Here is a 20316-nt window from a genome sequence, read left to right on the forward strand (position 1 = left end):
TAATTTGTAGAAGAAAGATAAGAACGATATCTAGACTTTGTTAGATTGTTGTAAGGATAAGGTATGCAAAGCATTGTAGAAGGTTGCTTAGCATACTTTTATAATACTTATAGTATATATATATATATATATATTTAGTATTTTAAAATACTTTTAGTAATAGTATTAACTGCATGAAACAGTGTTAATCAAATGAAATTCTACTCGATCTTCCAAACCTCTACTAGCTTGGATAGTCCACGACGTGCTTTGCACACGGCGGTCTGGGCGCTTACCGCGAGGATGGCGATGACAATCCCCACGGCGCAGAGCACAGCATCATTGATTGTCTCACCGGTTTTCAGCGGGTACTTGATGCTCTCGTCATTGCAGTAAAACCCCCGGTGGTAAGGCTTGATGGTGCTTGTTTCGATGATGAGGAAGGGCAGGCCCGCTGGTCCAGACGGAACCATCATCGCATATACCAGAAAAAAACAAGAGAGAGGGAAAAACATCAGTGTGAGGAGGCCAAAGAAGAATGACCTACAGCAAAGACCACCCCAGATAACAACATCGACGGCAATGTTAATTCCTTGCATTTGATCTACAGCCTACAGAGAGCCTTCTCTACATGCACCCCCTTCCCTACTTTAGCTGCCACTAAGAAGGGTACAGTGTGATCCTCTTGTCTTGTCCAAGAGCACAGAGGGAGGCGGTGGAAGTGGCAGGGCAGGAGCTTTTCCACTGCTCTACAACATCCTGCTAAAAATCAAAGCCCGATTTGTAATTATTACTAACAAAGCCCCAAATCTAATGATGTCTCATGATGCCTCCAAGTGCCTTCCTCTCTTAAGTCAAACATTTCCCCCTTTGAGAAGCTCATCCCAAGACTTTGTGGCTTGGAATTCTGAAGACTCTGGAATCAGACAACCTGAATTTGAACCCCAGATCCACCACTTCCTAGCAATGTGACTTCTGGTTCTCTCTCCATCTTCCTGAGCCTCAGTTTCCCCACAAATGAATTGTGGTGATGACTAAAGGGGAATAGGAAACAAAGCACATAAAACTCCTAGCACAGTGTTCGCACATAGTAGCTGCTTAGTGAATGCCATTGCCAGTGTTTTTCTTTCACTGTTCAAAGAGTCTTTGACAAGACTGAGCAGAGCTGAGCTGGGCCTTCCTGCTTACAGACCTGGAGCAGAGCCCAAGGGAATCAGGGGCACTGAGGCACTCTTGCAGCTGCTGCTAGTTTATCAACATCCAGCTCAGATGCCATTCTCTTGAAGGTCATGGAAAATGGATTCCATCACCTGCCAGGAAATGCCCTCATAAGCCTGAAGCAAAAAGTGAAGGCCCACAATACCTCTTTCTTGGACACGGCGGCAGCTTCCAAATTGGTCTCCTGGCCTTCCGTGCCTCTTACCCACATCCACCAGCTTGCTTCCTGACCGTAAGTATGTCATGGCCATGCTCAAGCTTCTTCAATGTTTCCCCATTGCACAGGACAAGATGACATCCCTAAGTATGACCTCCAGAGTTCCCCATGACCTGAACCTCCTTGATACACCCTCCAACAAAACAGGACACAGAGCCTCTGTCTTGGTTCATGCTCTTCTTTAGGCTGGAAAGACACTTCCTCCCCTATATCCAAGTTCAATACCTAGCCCCAAGGCCACCTCACAATGGTGAGTAAAAGGTAAAGTAAAAGTGCAAGGTGAGCCACTGAATGTCAGGACTAAGGAAGACCATGAAAACCATCTTGTCGAAGGTAACAGCCCACCACTGCTGTGCACCAACAACGTGTGAGGTATTTTGCATCCATTTTTGCATTGAATCTTCCAACAACCCCGAGTGGTCATTTTAAAATCATTTAAGCACTACTATCACTCATCTGCCAGTGGAGAGAATAGAGGCTCAGAAAGAATGCTTAGATCACTCAGAGTCTCTTAGTCCACCCCAAAGGGCCTAAATCCCTAATTTAACTTTGCAAATTGGTTTCATCCATATATGAATTTCATTAGTGGAAAAAAAAAAAAAACCACGATAAGCAGCCGTTTAAAAGATAAGATTCCATTTTCATGTTTTTCAAAAAGAATTAAGCTCATGTCATGTGGCTGGAAGGCCCGGACGGCCCCTTAAAGAAAAAAAAAATGTACCATGAACTCCACAGTGTTTCAGTGACTTTGGTCCAGACTGGCAGCGATAAAAATGCTCACTTTCTAAAAAGTGTATTTATGTATCACTGTGCATACACACATGGATTTATTTGCTTTTATTCTTTGGATTTATTTGAATTCTACGGCTATTTATTTTGTGACCCCACCCCCCCACACACAACTGCTTCCTGCTAGAACAACAATTTACTTTATCAAATTCATACTGGTGCTTTGAAAAGAAAGCCCAGCCGCACACCACAGCGTTGTGCCTGACCTTCGGAGAGTAAACACAGAGGGGCCCTGGAAGGCAACAACTATTAGCTCTTGAAACTCGGTCTCTGCGATGGAGAAGAGGAAGAAAGGGAAACAGGGAATCCATGTCCCGGCTTAGAGATGGCAAGTGCAGTTAGCTGATCTTCTTGGGTTTGGGGCTGGGAGAGAAAAGATATCACGTGGGCCTGAGCCGTCTTCATTCCACTGCCTACACATTTTGAAATGTGGCCAAGTTGGCTACGAAAAGGAGCTGTGAAGCCAGCAGCATGATATTAATAGTCCACTTTTAAAGTTCCATGCATCGTGACAAACACCGTTAGCTTCACATCTGAGCCCGGTCACAGTCTCTGTGGTGCCGAGGAGCCAAAGCGTTGCTAATAAAAGGAAGGGAACAGACCCCAAGTTCCTTACATTTGTGTTCCGCTCTTAAGGCCCCCAGCTTCTATTTTTACTAGTGTTCACATGATAGGCCTGTAAAACATATGTTCCTAAGGACAATAAAACACATATAAAAGAGCTGTGGAGTCAGACTGAACTCGGTTAATGATCTCAACCCTGCTCCCTACTACTTGAGCAAGTTACTTTCCACCTCCAAACCCCCCCTCTCATCTGCTCAATGGGAAAAACAAAATCTTGCTTTGGGATTGCTGGGAGGATATAATAATGTATTCGTTCATTCATTCATTCAACAAATATTTATTGAGTCTTAAATATGCCTACTAAGTACAAGGACTACAAAGATGACACAAGCCCTGCCCTCAGGAAGTTTACAATCTAGCAGGGGAAGACACATATCATGGAATAAAATCAGTACAGGAAGTTGTTTTAGTTGGAAGAAACCAGGCAACAGCACGGGGTAGTGTCAGCACCGAGTCTGGCACACACTGTGGACACTCAAAAACGCTAAAAGGAAGAAGGAGGGGAAAGTCCCACAGAGAAGGTTAGGAAAGAAAATCTGTCTGGTCAGTTCCTCTGTACTCTTAACCTGGGAACAATCCAAATCCTTTTCCTTCCTTCCTTGTCCAAGGCTTGGGGAGGGTTTCCGGTTCCAATTATGTGAATGATGACCACAAACAGACAAGAAGTTGGATCGGAATATGGTCCATTTTATTTTCTTGAAAGGCGTGGAGACAGCATTTAGAAAACCCAGTGGCCTTTTTTGTCTCCCCTACAAACTTGTGGTATGATTGGGGGTGATGCCAGTCAAATCTTGACTTGGCTCCGGGAAAAGAATAACCTCAGATCCCCTTCAGTTGATGGGAAAAGCATGAACATGTCCCCCCAATGGGGCAGCCAGCCCTCAAGAGACATAACACCATGCCTTGCCTCTCCACGACAGAGAAGAGGCATTCTTTTCCAAAACAGGATCTCCATTTCCAACGTTGGCACCATCTTTATTACCAATCACTACAGTCCCTGATCATTTCATTTTAAGAAAATTCCCAGTGCTAGCCACTGGGAATCAAGGGGTAAGTACATCAAAGTACAGTACCTGCCCTCAAGAGGTGCATGGTGTTGTAAGAAAGTCATGAAAACAAGTGCACTAAAACATTTTTAGTGTGAGGACTGATGGATGTAGAGAGTACAGCGAGGGCACAAAAGAACACTCTACTAGAGACACTAAAGATGGCCCGGATGGGAGGCTTAATTTGACCCTTATGTGAGTCGTAGGTTTCTGGGGTCCAGGGGCTAAATACACTCATAAAAACAGTGTAGTTTAGGGACTGCAGTAGGCCATCAACAAAACTGATGGCCATTGTCATCACGAGAATACAATTTTAAGTTTGGCTACAGAGCTGGGAGAGAGACACAAGGTACCAAGGATCCCCACATAAACTGTGGCAAATCTGACAAACCTGCTGCCTGTTCTGTTCTCAGCACTGATGGGGCTACTGAGTTGGAGTCCCAACCTTCCAGTGGCCCAAAGGCCAACAGGAGGAGCAGTCATAAAAGCTAACACGTTAAGTCACCCTAAGGTTCAAAGGGATTCAAGTGACTTACCAGAGTCCCTCTGTCAGCGGTAGTGGTGGACAGGACTCAAATGCTCTGACTCCTGGGTGCTTTCTAAAGTAAATGAGTCACTTAAAATAGAGGGAAGGAGGCACCTATGAGTTTAATACATTAATTGAAGCCCAGCAAATCTCATGGGCTTTGAAGAAGAAAATGCTTTGTTTGGAACAGTCAAGGCAACAGCACTGGCTCCTGCTCCCTGAACATTCACTGTGCTCCACACACGACAGTACTGAATATAATGAAAACTCCGAAGCCAATATCCTGGAATTTAGATTTATCTATAATGAAAGGTACATTACAAGCTTTCTGCAAAGCAGAACCAAAATGTATGTAAATACACACACACACACACACACACACACACACACACACACACGCTATCTGGTGATTCTAGACCTCAACTCAAGCATTTCTCCTTCTTTTAATCAAGGATCAATTAACTTCCTAAACCTCCAGGGACCTCTTGGGATGTGTAGGCTGCAGAGGAGGCGAAATACGAACTCACTGACAAACACTTAATGGGCAGAAAATCAAAGCATGAAGAAAAGCCCCTGTGTTGGGTTCAGGCCTTTGAAAGTTCTTGGGCTTTGAAAAACGAACACTCGGGCAGGTTGGGCGGTTTGGGGGTGGGGTGTAAGAAAACATGGGATAAGTTTCCGTGGCCCACCCATTGATAAAGTCATGTGGGAAGTGTTACCAAAGTGACCCAGCCCCAGAGCCCTGCTCCCTCCAGCCACAGCTTCAAGTTGGTGCAAAATTAAACACAGCCTCCTGCTCTCAAAGTGCTTTTTAGAAAGCTCTTGTGAGGGTAGGAAAAGAGTGGGGGTGGGAGAGTGAATGAGAAATTTTTGCACTTTTGCATGACCGAAATCAGAGCATCGGGGAGAGATTTTCCCATCGCTCCTATGGACCATGTCCTTCAAGTGCCTTTTCCAGAGTTGTCCAACTTTCTACTTCACCAGAGCTGTAGTTACCTTAAAATAAGACAAGTCGAGCATCTGTGTGAGTGATAATTAAACTAATATCTGCAGAAAGCCTACATATCTGCTCACAAAATAATACTGGCTATAGAATCTGTGTGTAGGTATCAAGCACAGTCTAGTGGCTCAAATGATTCTGTGACAGGAATTTATGCATCTTACCTACGGTATAGAGTTCTACCAACTTTACTGTTTTACTCACTTTACAAGTGAAAAATTAAGGCTCAGAAAGTTTAAGCAGCTCATCTGAAATCAAAGCAAGTAAATGGCACCAATTTGGCCCAGATGTTAGAAGCACAGATGGACGACGCCGGGCTTCTGCTTTCAAGGAGTTTAGAATCTAATTAGGAATTAATGTATTTTCATCACCACAACAGCTCTGAAAAGTTACAGGCCATTATTTTCATTTGCACCCAACAGAAAACTGAAACCAGTAGTTTTGTAACGTGGCCAGGGTTCCCAAGTGAGTCCATTGGTTGCTGGGATTTGAACCCAGATCTGTCTTTCTTTTGGCTCATGTTTTCTTACTCCATGACCTGACCCTCCCTTTCTTTATAAATGTCTTCCCTGTTAAAATATGACCACCTGATTTTTTTTTTAATCACTTAAGGCCAGAATGGTCAGCCCAACTACTACTTAGAGGTTCAAAATACAAATATTTATGTTGCTTGTAAGTGACAAGGTTTCTATTTAAAGTAATTAATTGCTACTTGTCTTAGAAGTGTGCAAACTTTCTTTAGTTTACGATATTTGTCCAGATTTCTAGACTGGACACAATCCAAATGAGACAAACTAAGTTTACTATGAATGCATTTCCCACCTTTGAAAGAGGCTGCCATGAAAAACACTTGCTGTTGGCTGGTGTGAACATGCAGTATTCTGGGTCTAGAGGTTCTCTTTGACAAATGCTCAGTTCTTCGGTACTGGAAAGTTCAGGCCCTTTCTTTACAAAAAGAAGACTGTCAGAACTCAAAGCAACCACATGGCAGAAATGAAGAAAGGAATGGCAGATCCAATCCTGCTCCCTGGGTTTCCTGAGCCCAAGTCCTTGGTCTCAGTTGGATTCCACAAGCATGTATAGACAATTCCTGAGTATAGTTTCTGGGCACTGTGTGAGGGGCTCAGGACACAACCTTGAGCACTGTTTTTGAGTTCCTCAAATTTGGAAAAATCTCAGGTTCCATGACAAAGAGACACCTGTCTTTAGTCTAATCGTGGGCATGAAAAAGGACTTTGAATGATCTTTCTTATTTGAAAGGGCTTAAAATAAAAACATTTTATCCCTTAAAATAAATAACATCAGCCACCTTAAAACCCCCAGCTCTGGCTGTTTTGGCTTTTGCAGTTGGATTTCTAAAGGGCTGCCATATCCACCAAGAACTAAAAAATCAACCAACAGCCCATGACTCATACCTTTCACTGAGAGAATTCCAGACCTCTTTTGTTGCCATTATGTATTTCACAAACGAGAGATTTTATTTCTAGTACTACACGACTACTAGAGCCTGAAGAACTAACAATTCCTCTGCCCCAGGTAAAACTGGGTCACTTCCCAAGACCTCCTTCCTCTCTTTTGATCCCTCTTTTAAAAGGGTGAGAGTAAATTTACATTCATTGGGCACCTATTATGTGCCAGGAGGTTTGGATATATCAATTGATTTAACTCTCCAAACAATCCTCTAAATTAATTATCAGTCTATAGCCAAAGCACTGAGGGTCAGAGATTATAATTTGCCTCAGTGCCCACTATGCTGATAAGAGGTGTAACCAGAGTATGTAATAGAATACTCTGACTCTAAAGTTCATTCAGAGACAGGGCCAGTTAGCCTTTATCCTTAAGTATACATGAACTCTGTCTATGCAGATTATTCACAAAGCTACAAAGCTCCAGAAAGTGTAGGTTGACCTTGAACAAGGATAAAAAAGCAAGGCTCCTCCTTAGATGCTGAGATGGATTTGTACAGATCCGGCCACTCTCCTGCCTCAGTCTCCCTTATGACCCAGATGTGTTCATTTGCAATACACTGCCCAGAACTAGTACAGAGCAAGAATCACATGCGTGCAGAGGGTTTTACGGCTCTTACATAAATGATCACCTCTGATCTTCCTGACAACTCTGAGAAGTAATGTTTTTAACATCTGGATTAAAGTACCACTGGCAGACTCTGATTCAGGACCTAAATATAAATATCTTTTCTACAAAGGAGTCACTCAGCTACGTAACCCACTCTGGCAGAGTTACTTTTTTCCAATTTAACCAGGAGCTTCGGAGTCAGGCAGACAGGATTCCACTTCTATCACCTGTCATGCTTACTGCGTGACCTTGGGCATGTCAGTTTACCTCTCTGAACTCCACCTGCATCATTGTGCAACTGGCCTTTGTGTAATAGTTCCCAACATAAAGAGTGGACTGAGGACTAACTGGGACAATTTATAAAACAACCAGTAATCGCTGGGCTCCATAAATGTTAATTCTTCTGTATGTGACAAGAAGCCATGGAAAGCTTTTAAGCAGGGATAAGATGTGATCAGAGTTCGGTCAAAAGCCACGGGCCCACCAGCCTCTTCCCCAGTGCAATCTGATCCCACGGGAAAAGCATGCTCATAAAATCCTTTAATTCCAGGGACTTCTTGGGATTGTGTAAACAGAAGGGGCTTTGATAGTGGTTAGCAGGACCTGGCACCCTGACACAGAGAAGAAATATCACAGCAGGAACCCTGCCCCATATTCTCAAAGATCACAGGAGGCTGAATGGGAGGTAAGTCTATAATAAGGGTGAAAAAACATTTCTCCTTATTTTTCCAACAGTTAAACATACATTCGTCAGCAGTGTGCTCCCATCCAAGCCATGCTATCCAGGTGTACACAAAACACCAGGTTCACGTGGCGGTAAAATAAACAATATGGAGACTGGCAGGACATCAGACACCTGGGAGGGCCAAAGATCGAGATAGTCAAAAGGCAAGACCGGAGCCAGATGCAGTGCCAAAAATGAAGAGCTGAAGCATTACTGGAGGCCTTACGAGAACAAAGTCACGCGGGTAGGATATCCAAGGCCGTCAGGGTATTCCAAGTTAACCCATCAGGCTACACGGTCCTACCAAGTTCTAGGTTGAAGGTGACACATTGGCAGTGCATGGCCGAACCTGGCCTGCAGAGATGTTCTGCTTGGCCAACCCAGTGTTTAAGATTTTTAAAATTCGTTGTCAACATTTAATAACAAGAGGTCTCACATAACATTCAGATTTCAGCTTCTTAAGCCAGCTCTACCGCCCTGTGGCAATCAGTGCAGGCAGTCGTAACTGGCTGCACAGATTCTCCAGGGCACCATCATGTCCTAGTGTCTCCCTGACACCAAGGCTGTGCCTCAGTTCCATTCCCATTGAGCTTGTACTGTCAATCTTCCTATACCTGGTCTACTTCAGTCATCTGTGTTAACTACCTGGCCCCTGGAGACATTTGGCTTTTCCATCCCTACTCTAGAGAACATAAAGTCCTTGGCTGAAGCCATAAAAATAGAAATAATGAACTCTTGATTCAACAATGTCCTCCATGATAAGTAATGGCTACATTAGACATATATGGATGAGTACGTGCATGTGCATATGTCTTAAACTTAACCAAAGACTGTGCCTCCTATCAACGTTTTCAAATCCAAAAATTGTGTCAAGTCATCACTGCAAGGCAGCTAATAACATTTGCATTTCAGACATGAGGAAACTGAGGCTCAGAAGCTACGTGACTTGCCAAAGTTCTCATAGTTAGTAACATGAATGAGGGTTGCTCTTGCACTGTTGGTGGGAATGTAGATTGATACAGCCACTATGGAGAACAGTATGGAGGTTCCTTAAAAAACTAAAAATAGAACTACCATATGACCCAGCAATCCCACTATTGGGCATATACCCTGAGAAAATCATAATTCAAAAAGAGTCATGTACCACAATGTTCACTGCAGCTCTATTTACAGTAGCCAGGACACAGAAGCAACCTAAGTGTCCATCGACAGATGAATGGATAAAGAAGATGTGGCACATATATACAATGGAATATTACTCAGCCATGAAAAGAAATGAAACTGAGTTATTTGTAGTGAGGTGGATGGAGTTAGAGTCTGTCATACAGAGTGAAGTAAGTCAGAAAGAGAAAAACAAATACCGTATGCTAACACATATATATGGAATCTAAAAAAAAAAAAAAAAAGGTTATGAAGAACCTAGGTGCAGGACAGGAATAATGACGCAGACGTAGAGAATGGACTTGAGGACACGGGGAGGGGGAAGGGTAAGCTGGGACGAAGTGAGAGAGTGGCATGGACATATATACACTACCAAATGTAAAATAGATAGCTAGTGGGAAGCAGCCGCATAGCACAGGGAGATCAGCTCGGTGCTTTGTGACCACCTAGAGGGGTGGGATAGGGAGGGTGGGAGGGAGACCCAAGAGGGAGGGGATACGGGGATATATGTATATGTATAGCTGATTCACTTTGCTATAAAGCAGAAACTAACACACCATTGTACAGCAATTATATTCCAATAAAGATGTTTAAAAAGAAAAAAAAATGAATGAGGGTTGGAAGCCAAGGCTTGTTGAACTACAAAGGCCTTAGCAAGTTTATTCCATGAGGCTGGTGGTAGGGCCAGAATGAATCTGCCTTACTGGCCAGTTAAACAATGTGGACGTGTTAATAAATTACATGGTTATGCTTCAGAAGAAAGAAGTGGACCCAACTTACACACGTCTATGTGATACTAAGTAAAGGTATCCGAGTGTTCTATTTTTCAAGGCAATAGTATTAAAATGAAAACAAAGCCTCTTCCTGATAGAAGCTCATTCATTCTAAAAAGTCAAAGCCAAGTGAGAAGGAATTTACAAATTAAAATCCACCAGATAATTGTTGGTATAACAAACTTTACTCTAGTGGAGTCAGGAACATTTCAGTAATACACTGGTAAAATTTTGGAACTACAAGAGATCTGAGGTGTCATTTATTCCATTTACTAGCTGGGAAGGCTGAGACCCACCACCCCCTAGCACTGTAATGACTCTTTTCTGGTAAGTCTCCTCACTAGCTGAGAGTCTCTTCAGAAAAGGGTCCATATTTTATTCATCTCTGTATCCCCAGCACAAAGAAAAATTCCTGGCACTTAGTGGGTGTTCAACGCATGGCTACTGAATAATTGTATAGGAAACAGACTAAAATTCCGAGGATATGGCTCCGCCCCCAATACACTCTATGACCCCCCCACTTAGATTCTCCCCGACACCTCCCCCTGTTTCTGAATTTAATCTAATCTCTCTCATATCCCCAAATCCTGTTTTTTTAACACAATCTCCCAAAGCAACACAGTACCACATACCCTCACAAAGAGCAGACAATTGCACCAGGAGTAAATTATGGAGAACCCAACCAGCTTCAAGTCTCAGATGAGTGGTTGAACTGGATGATCTTTAAGACACTTAATCTTCAGAGTTCCCCAGACATTTAGGTAGTGACACTATCAGAAGATACTTGCAAGGGGTAAACTGAGGAGAGGCTGCTGCTCAGTGATTCAGTGCCACACCCACCCTACCTTGCAGGCCAGGGGCTAAAGGATCTTTTTTTTTTTTTTTAACATCTTTATTGGAGTATAATTGCTTTACAATGGTGTGTTAGTTTCTGCTGTATAACAAAGTAAATCAGTTATACATATACATATGTTCCCATATCTCCTCCCTCTTGCGTCTCCCCCCCTCCCACTCTCCCTATCCCACCCCACCAGGTGGTCAAAAAGCACCCAGCTGATCTCCCTGTGCTATGCGGCTGCTTCCCACTAGCTATCTATTTTACATTTGGTAGTGTATATATGTCCATGCCACTCTCTCACTTTGTCACAGCTTACCCTTCCCCCTCCCCGTGTCCTCAAGTCCATTCTCTAGTAGGTCTGTGTCTTTATTCCCATCTTGCCACTAGGTTCTTCACGACCTTTTTGTTTTTTTTCCTTAGATTCCATATATATGTGTTAGCATACGGTATTTGTTTTTCTCTTTCTGACTTACTTCACTCTGTATGACAGACTCTAACTCCATCCACCTCACTACAAATAACTCCATTTCGTTTCTTTTTATGGCTGAGTAATATTCCATTGTATATATGTGCCACATCTTCTTTATCCATTCATCCGATGATGGACACTTAGGTTGCTTCCATGTCCTGGCTATTGTAAATAGAGCTGCAATGAACATTTTGGTACATGACTCTTTTTGAATTATGGTTTTCTCAGGGTATATGCCCAGTAGTGGGATTGCTGGGTCGTATGGTAGTTCTAGTTTTAGTTTTTTAAGGAACCTCCATACTGTTCTCCATAGTGGCTGTATCAATTTACATTCCCACCACCAGTGCAAGAGGGTTCCCTTTTCTCCACACCCTCTCCAGCATTTATTGTTTCTAAATTTTTTGATGATGGCCATTCCGACCGGTGTGAGGTGGTACCTCATTGTAGTTTTGATTTGCATTTCTCTAATGATTAATGATTTTCAGCACACCCCGACCTAACCCATTTGCTGTGATCCTCTTGGGAATCTCTGCCACGAAGAAAGTTCCCAGTAAGAGGAAGGGCACAGATTTCAAGAAAGCAACAGACCCGGATTTGAAAACCAGGTTTGCCACTTATCATGTAGGCAATCTTCAGCAAATTGCTTAACTTCTCTGGGCCCCAACTATAAAAAGAGGACGCCAAGAGCCACTCTGAAGAGCTGTGAGGATGAAATACCTTACCTTACGGTAGGTATTTAACAAAGGTTCGTTCCCTGCACTCCCAGTCTGAAAATCGACTCTCAGGCTGTTTCCATGCCAATCAACCGGCTTGACTGGTTTCCTCAAGAAGGTCGCCTGACCAACCTGGACACCGCTGTGTCCGCTCAGACAAGGACTGTCACTCGAGCTGCGCAAGACTGGAGCAATTCCAGTGCGCGGTGGAGAAGACAGCCCTCACCCCAGGAGCATATTCCCCACTCCCAGCCCTGTCAATGTTCCTTTTGTAAAACACAGAAACCTTCTTCAAATCTGACAGCTGCCACCTGCACAAATAATTCGGGGATGTAATTTTGTAACTGAATACAAGCCCTGAAAGCTGAAAAGTTTGAAGTCCAAAATAATCCCTTTGACCTTCTGCCTAAACACTCACTAATCACTTTTTAATTTGTAGTTTATTTCCTCTCTCTGTGCTGTCCTTCTAGGCTATATTTTCATTTTAGACATATCCCGGGAGTGAATGGCATTACAGAACACCTGATTAAAGTACAAGTCAAACTTCTCTCCCAGACATCTGAGGCTTGGTGCATGCCCCACTGAGTCCTCCAAATTGCAATGGGTGGCAAGAAAGTGAAGGAGAAAAAGCCTGTTTTGAAGGAGGAAACTCCTCACTGAGAGAATTATGAGCTACAAAAATGAATAAGAAGTGGTCCCTGCCCTCTAAGAAAGCATACCCTGGGGACAACTGCCCATGATGCCACATGACAGGAACTTGCACGGAGGCATTTCTAAAATATTCAGGGAGCACGGAAGATGCCCTTTAGCACATGACTCAGCAGCCAATAGGTATGCAATACCAGTTTATAGACTAGCTCAATAAATGCATTTCAAAGATTCCTTGCTGTTATTTGAATGCTAATGATGTACTTAAAGCAATACAAAAAAAAAACAGAAAGAAAAATCCAGAACTGGAAAGTCTCCCCCACCCCCAAAAAACTGCTTCAGAGTTTCACCCTCATCCCCTACCCACCTCTTACTCTTGAGGCAAAATGAGAAAAGTAGTTTGAGGAAGCCTATCTAATTCCTAACACATAGATGCTGAAAAGATGCTAAACAGGAAAAACTGAGAGTTAGAAATGTTATTCAATCCAGAAGAAATTTCTTCCTTGGAGGAAAAAGATTTCTAACTTAATTATCACTAGGATCGCTATAAATTATAGTAAGTTGAAGGCAGATAGATACATTGGGGTCATTCTACTTTGTTCTAGTAAATTAGCCAACCTTTCACCTACTGAGCAAGAAAGAGTCTCAAGTAGTCTGAGCTGGGTCAGCTCAGCCAATATTCTGGAAGGAAAATGATCTCCACACTAGTTTTTGATTCAGTGAAGTAATGCCTGGTAGCAATAAGATAGCACAAGTGAGTTTGGGGCATTTAGTCAAAGTTTCTCTAGCCAAGGCCACCTTAAAAACAAATACTAACCAATGGTAACTGATAATAAAAACTTGTATTCATCAGTATTAACTCTGCTGCTAACTAACTATATCATTGCACTTCTGCTCTCTTGGGCTCTATTTCTTCATGTGCAAAATGAAAGAGGTGGTCTTACCAGGTGTCTTATGGACCTTCCAAAGTTTTCACCTTTCTCCAAGGAGTGCAGGGCATCGTCTGAACAAACTGAAGGCTTTCTTTCCACGGCATCTTTACAGAGCAGATGGGCATCACCTCCTGCCCACTATCCCGGCTGGGGTAACTGGGGAGCAGGCTACTTTAAGTTTGTGAATGTAGCCTGGCCAAGCAAAGCCTTCCAGGGTTCAAGGATTTAGGTGCCTTTGACTGGACCTCAGAAGGGGTACTTCTCGTAAATGGGTCGGCCCTCCCGAGGTAGAAACCCTTGTGCTCTGGGGCCGCCCTTGGTGGCTCTGGCAGAGAGCCCCGCCCCTCCCTCACCAGGATCAGGGAAACAAAATGTGGTCATCCAGATGCACGTGGGAGAGCGGGGTGCAGGCAAGAACTCCTAGGTGGCTTGCCATAGTAACCCTATCGTTCCAGAGGGAAGCTCTTTCGCCAGAACTCTCCAGGAAGCCACTGCTCCATGATGCATTTTTCAGCTGTGGAGAGAAAAGGGTAGTTCCTGGGATGTTTCTTCCACGGTTCTGGAAGCCAGGCCCTTAATCCTTGCAAAGCAGCAAGGAGCCAGCTTCTCTCAGAAGGACAGAACGTCTAGAGCCCTTCTTCCAAATAGAAACATAAAAACTCCTCAACATCCCCTTTGCAACCTCTCAAAGTGAATGAATCAGGAAAAGGGGGAGTAGAAGGTGTTGAAGCCCAAGGAGGGGGCTTTGAGACCTTCCCTGCAACCCTCCTCTCCTCATGACCCTGCCCACCTGACCTCTCTATTGCAGTAAATTACAAAGCCCGTACTGTTCTCTCTGCCTATCCTCTCCCGCCTGTCCCACCCGCATCACCACCCCCGACACACACATACACTTTCTTCAAAGGGCGAAATGCCAAATAACATTATTCTCCTTCACCATAGTATCGCCATGAGAGCTGCCTGGTATGTCTGCCTGAAAAATGGAAGGTTTTCATAGAAATCTCGGCCTCCACTACAGCTCTCCCTTTGTGGAAATGCACTTGGAAAAAAATGGAAGGAGGCCCCACTGGAACCTAATTGGGCAGACAAGAGCAGAGGGCAAGGCCCCTGGAATTGCTCAAAGGCCCCAGGAATACCTGACTGCGCCTTTGGCAGCCAGTCAGAGGCCTTCGCACTCCTGCAAAGCCACCCTCTGCAGCCCCGCTCGGTCCCTCTGCACAGCGTGGCTCTCTGTGATGGCAGCCTCACCTCCTGAGCAGGGACCCTATTATATAATCTGAGGAGGAAGGGGAGCACTTACAGTACATATATCACCCAGGGATGCAAACAAGTATTCCCGTGCAGGATGTGGGTCTCAGAAAAACCCTTACACTGCCCAGATTCATCAACTGAGCACCAAGAAAAATTAAAAAGGGTCTTCCAGCTTTGGTTTGGTTTGGAGCGAGCAGACCCAGGTACGAGTCCCTCCCCTCTCCGCCAGGTGTAGTGGTGTGACCCTGGACTAATGAGTTCTCAGGACCTCCACGTCCTCATTGGCAAAACATGTCATGCAGTTTGGAAGGGCTGCTGGGAGGATTTCCTGAGATGGTGTGTCATTCAGCCCAGCTCTAGCAGATGCGCTCTTAACGTTTCTTCCTTCCCCTGCAAGCGCACAAAGGGGAGGGGGACAGATGCCTAAGGATAGGACAGGATCCATGAGAAACCATCTCTCCTATCAGGCACCAAGGACTGCTGAGAGCAGAGCTGCATATATGGTCTCCAGCCTGTCCATCAAGATGACAGAATGGGTCTTGGGGAATTAATTATTCCACAAACTCGCCCTCCACAAATCCCATCCAAAGGAATGGTTTGATGCCTTTTAGTACACTGACTATACAAAATACTGAAAGAGCAGTGCGCTTCAAAAGCCTCACAAAAACCCAGGCCTGGGTTTGGCAGGAGTTCCTCAGCCACTGGGTTTTTCTGTGTGTGGTTTATAATAACATGCAAACCTGATGCCAGGTCCTAATCTATTAAGGGACTGCCAATTAGCAGGAGGCTTAGAGCTGCAGGTTTGAGCACTGGGGAGCAGGTCTAATTAGGCTTGCAAATCATTTCTATCCATCGCCCCTCTCCATCTGACCCAGGCTATACTGGCCAATTGTTCTGCATATAGCCTTTCTGTATTCCTTTGCACACAGCTCTTTGTGTGTGTGTTTGTTTTAAGGTTCCAGGCCTGAAGGCCAGTGCTTATTTTCATGTCTGTCTTTAAGGGTGACATGGGAGATCGAACAATGTTATCCTCTGGAGAGTGACTCTCAGATTTGGCCAATCATCCAAACCATCAGGGGCACTTATTAAAAAACACATTCCAGGCACTGCCCAGAACCCACTCAATAACTCAATCAGAATTTCTGCGGCGAGGGCCTGAGAATTCTCCTTTTATAATAAGACCTTGAGATGATTCTATCCCAAGGTGATCTGGGAATCACTACTCTAAAAAGTAAAGACCGTTTCATGTTTGAATTCAAGGGGTTTTACAATGGAATTTTTATATGCACACACCAAATAAACAAAATTTTAAAGCATATTGAATATCAAAGGTTTACTGAGCGCCTATTTTGTGCTGGGACTGGGAAATACTGAGATGAATAAAACAGGGCTCCTGCCCTCAAAGAGCTCCCCTATTTAGGGGGCTGGTAACATTCCCATAGAAACCCCATCTTTCCTACTAGGGGTCCCCACCTGCAAGCCTCCTCTCACTTTCTCTTCTGCCTCGTTGTGAATCTAGTTTTCCAATGTCTTTGCCAAAACAGCTCTGAAAAAGAAACAGAACGATTTCAGACACCAAACATCAGAGGCCTATCTTAGAAGGGGAGAAAAAAAACCTACGAAACATATGGTTTCAAGATACAGGAGAAAATATGTGGTTTAGGACTGCCTGGTCTGAGATAGAAGCAGAGTGGGGAGTGACATTAGGGGGCCTCTGTACAGCAGAATAAGCCCAGGGCTGGGTCTTGGAGCCCAACATTGGATTCTTCAGTGTCTTCAGAAAGTCCCTTTTCCTCGCCAAGCCCCCTTATCTATTAAAGAGGGGAGCCTGCACTACTCGGTTATATCCCAAAGCATATTTGGCACAAATTGTTCTCCCTGGAGACTTCATCAGAGTTCACTTTTGAATTTCAACAGGGAGATGTACAACCTAGAAGAACCAGAGTTCTCCAGAGCCCTTGCTAAGAAAAAAGCTAGCCTAAATGGTCTCTAACCAGCTCCAAAATTATGTTTTGAGGGTATGTCTTTCCAACAAGACTGATTTCCTAGCCAGCAGGGACGGTGTTTCTTATTCATCCTCTACACATTGCTGGGTGCACAGCAGACACTCAAAATAAAGGAATACGTTTGGGGTAGACAGTATGGCCAAGTTGTGTTTGAGAAAGAGCACCCTGGCGGCCATGGGGAAGAGGGACTGGAGAACAGGTCTTTACATCTAAAGCTCCCTGCTCACTGACACATGACAAGCATCTTCCCAAGGTAAAACCTTCTGCATTCTCTAGACACATCCCCATCCGCCCTGAATAAGATGTATGAAAGCTTCTCACAGCCTGGATGCCAAGCTAGGTCCCGGACAGCACAACTCAAATAAACACTGCCTCCTCTCCAGGAGAGGCTGGGGCTGTTCCCCTCCTTGCTTGCTACACCTCTCTGAAACTCATTGCTAGTCTCAGGTTATCTTAACGCACAGCACTATTCAAAAGCATAACTAGGTCTAGACGAGAAGTATGAGGCTAAAGGGGGTGGCAATCCATCTGTTGGCTACTGAAGCACATGGCAAAGAGTAGCATGGTACAGCTCCACGTGTGTGTATTCTGGAGTCAGACACACCTGGGTCCTGTCTCCACCTTAAACATGCCAGTTAACTTCTCATAGGGATATGACATAAAAAAGATACTGTGTGAGAAAAATGTTTCATACAATGCCTAGCACACTGAAATGCTCAGTCGGTGTTACTGGTGTCATGAATATGGGATGGTGTGTCTTCTGTAAGAAGGAGAGAGACAAGTGTTATCTTGGCCAATAAGAAGTCTACTATGTACTTCACAAAGAGTTACTGAGTGTGTATCATGAACGTCACCAAGCCTTTGGGTTTTTTATGAGATGGGAGTGGGTGACCGACAATACAGACTATCAAGAAAAGCACGGGCTTTTGGGGTTAAATGGATTTGCTTTTGAAGTTTGGATCTGCCTCTTTTTAGTCCTGTGACATTGGGTAAGCTGCTAACCTCTCCAGGCCATCTGTAACATGGGGCCAGTGGAGGGGTTACTACGAAGTTTAGAGGTACAGTATCATATACAGAGTGCACTCAACTCATGAAGCTATGGTTATGGCTCCTGGTTTCCCCACAAAATACATTAGAATGAAGAAAGATGACTAGGGTAGCCCTATGTCCCCACGTGGCAGTTCTTCCTTTCCTGTAAAGCAGGCAAGGGCATCAGTATATGTAGAGTTTTCTAAAATTCCAATGTCTTTTCAAGGCTTGATGATTTCCAGCTAAAGGAAAATAACTGGGGATTTTCTCAGCACTTCATGCTGGTTTGAACGGAATGTCACTTGGATCTTCCTTAGTTCACGCCACACTGTGGACACTATGTGTTCACTTTCTTTTCATTCATTTGTGTGCAATAGATATTTATTATGCACCTATAATGAACAAAGCACAGATGTAAGAGCAACTGGGGAGATGCAGTGATCATAAGTCAAATCGTTTTTTTCTTTAAATTCACGTGAGGAAATTAAGAAGAGTAGTGACTTGCCCAAGTGCACTCAGTGACAAAGAGACACAGGTACAGGTATCCATGCGCTGTACAACTGCACCATGACTGGCTACATTAGCCGGTTATTGTTATGCTGGTCCTAGCCTTCCCTGGGGCTTAATAGTGTGTGTGTGGGGTGTGTGTGTGTGTGTGTGTGTGTGTGTGTGTGCGTGTGTATGGGGTATGAGTATGTGTGTGTGCAAGTGTGTGTGTGTACGTGTGAGTGTTTGTGTGTGGCTTGCCATAATCACTAATGCAGGAGAAGGAAAATGAAGAACTAAAAGGAATCTACAAAAAAGATAGACAAACAAGATAAAAATTGGTGACCAATATCTAATACTGATTGGTTTTGCTATAAAGTGTGGTCCAGTTGCCAGGGAATTGATGGAGTGCTATAAAGCCTACAGGTCACTGTATTATAAGTACCACTACTTATCTGGTACTTTCAGATAAGAATGGAAGAGTCTGTGCAACAGGTTTAGCAAATGCTTTAGAGCAATAAAACATTTTAACTAAGCATAGTGTGCTGTACTTAACACCATTTTTAAATAACATGATTTACACAGGTTTCATATAGTCAAACTCAGTTAAATTTAGCAGTTAATTACCATCAAACATTGTCTCACGCTAATTAAATTCAGATCAAAGAAATTTTTTTCCCTTTGTTCATGGTATTTTCAAGTCATGGGGAGAAAACAGGATGTGATGATAATGCATCACTACAGATTCACTTAGGCCAAAATTAAAATCTCCAGCTACTTGGCTTGGGTCTCAATTTCCTCATATATAAATGGGGGGTGTTAAGGATTGAATTATGCCCCACCTCAAAAATTTCATATATTGGAGTTCTAACCCCCAGGACCTCCAAGTATAACCTTATTTGGAAGTGGGGTCTTTACAGTAGTAATCAAATTACAGTAACGACGTTAGGGTCAGTCCTAATCCAATATGGCTGGTGACCTGCTGCAAAGGGGATATTTGGACAGAGAGACACGCATACAGGGCAGACAGGGAGAACGCCATGAGAACATGAAGATGGCCATCTACAAGCCAAAGAGAGCAGTCAGGAACAGATCCTTGCCCCACAGCCCACAGGAGGAATCACTCTGCATCACCTCGACTTCAGGCTTCTATCTCCACAGCTCTGAGACAATACATTTCTGCTCTTTAAGCTATCCAGTCTATGGTACTGTCACAGCCGTCCAAGCAAAACAGGGGCAATAGTACCTATACCAGCGTTAAGAGAAGAGAAAGGGAGTGAAAGAGAAATCTATGTGTGATTAAAGGGTGATGCTTAATTCTGAATGATTGTAAAGGGTCATACGGTCAAGTAAAGACAAAATAATTTTCATTATGGTGACTATCAGCAACATAGAAAATTGTATGTAGGACTTCCCTGGTGGCACAGTGGTTAAGAATCTGCCTGCCAATGCAGGAACACGGGTTCAAGCCCTGATCTGGGAAGATCCCACATGCCGCGGAGCAACTAAGCCCATGCGCCACAACTACTGAGCCTGAGCTCTAGAGCCCACAAGCCACAACTACTGAGCCCGTGTGGCGCTACTACTGAAGCCTGCATGTCTAGAGCCCATGCTCTGCAACAAGAGAAGCCACGACAATGAGAAGCCCGCGCACAACAATGAAGAGTAGCCCCCGCTCACCGCAACTAGAGAAAGCCCGCGCACAGCAATGAAGACCCAACACAGCCAAAAATAAATTAAATAAATAAAATATATAAAAAAAGAAAATTGTATGTAGGACTTCCCTGGTGGCACAGTGGTTAAGAATCCTC

At 43.9% G+C, this 20316-nt stretch overlaps 1 protein-coding gene across 1 annotated transcript in view; it reads right to left on the reverse strand.

The window, feature by feature from the left end:
- PLPP3 (phospholipid phosphatase 3) overlaps positions 1–20316 on the reverse strand; it is an 84829-nt gene that overhangs the window by 40471 nt on the left and 24042 nt on the right. The window contains exon 2 of the mRNA XM_059923548.1: positions 276–433. Coding sequence (XP_059779531.1) covers positions 276–433 — 158 coding nt within the window. The remainder of the gene's footprint in view (positions 1–275; positions 434–20316) is intronic.

This window comes from Balaenoptera ricei, chromosome 1, assembly GCF_028023285.1.
Source record: "Balaenoptera ricei isolate mBalRic1 chromosome 1, mBalRic1.hap2, whole genome shotgun sequence".
Taxonomy (NCBI): Eukaryota; Metazoa; Chordata; class Mammalia; order Artiodactyla; family Balaenopteridae; genus Balaenoptera; species Balaenoptera ricei.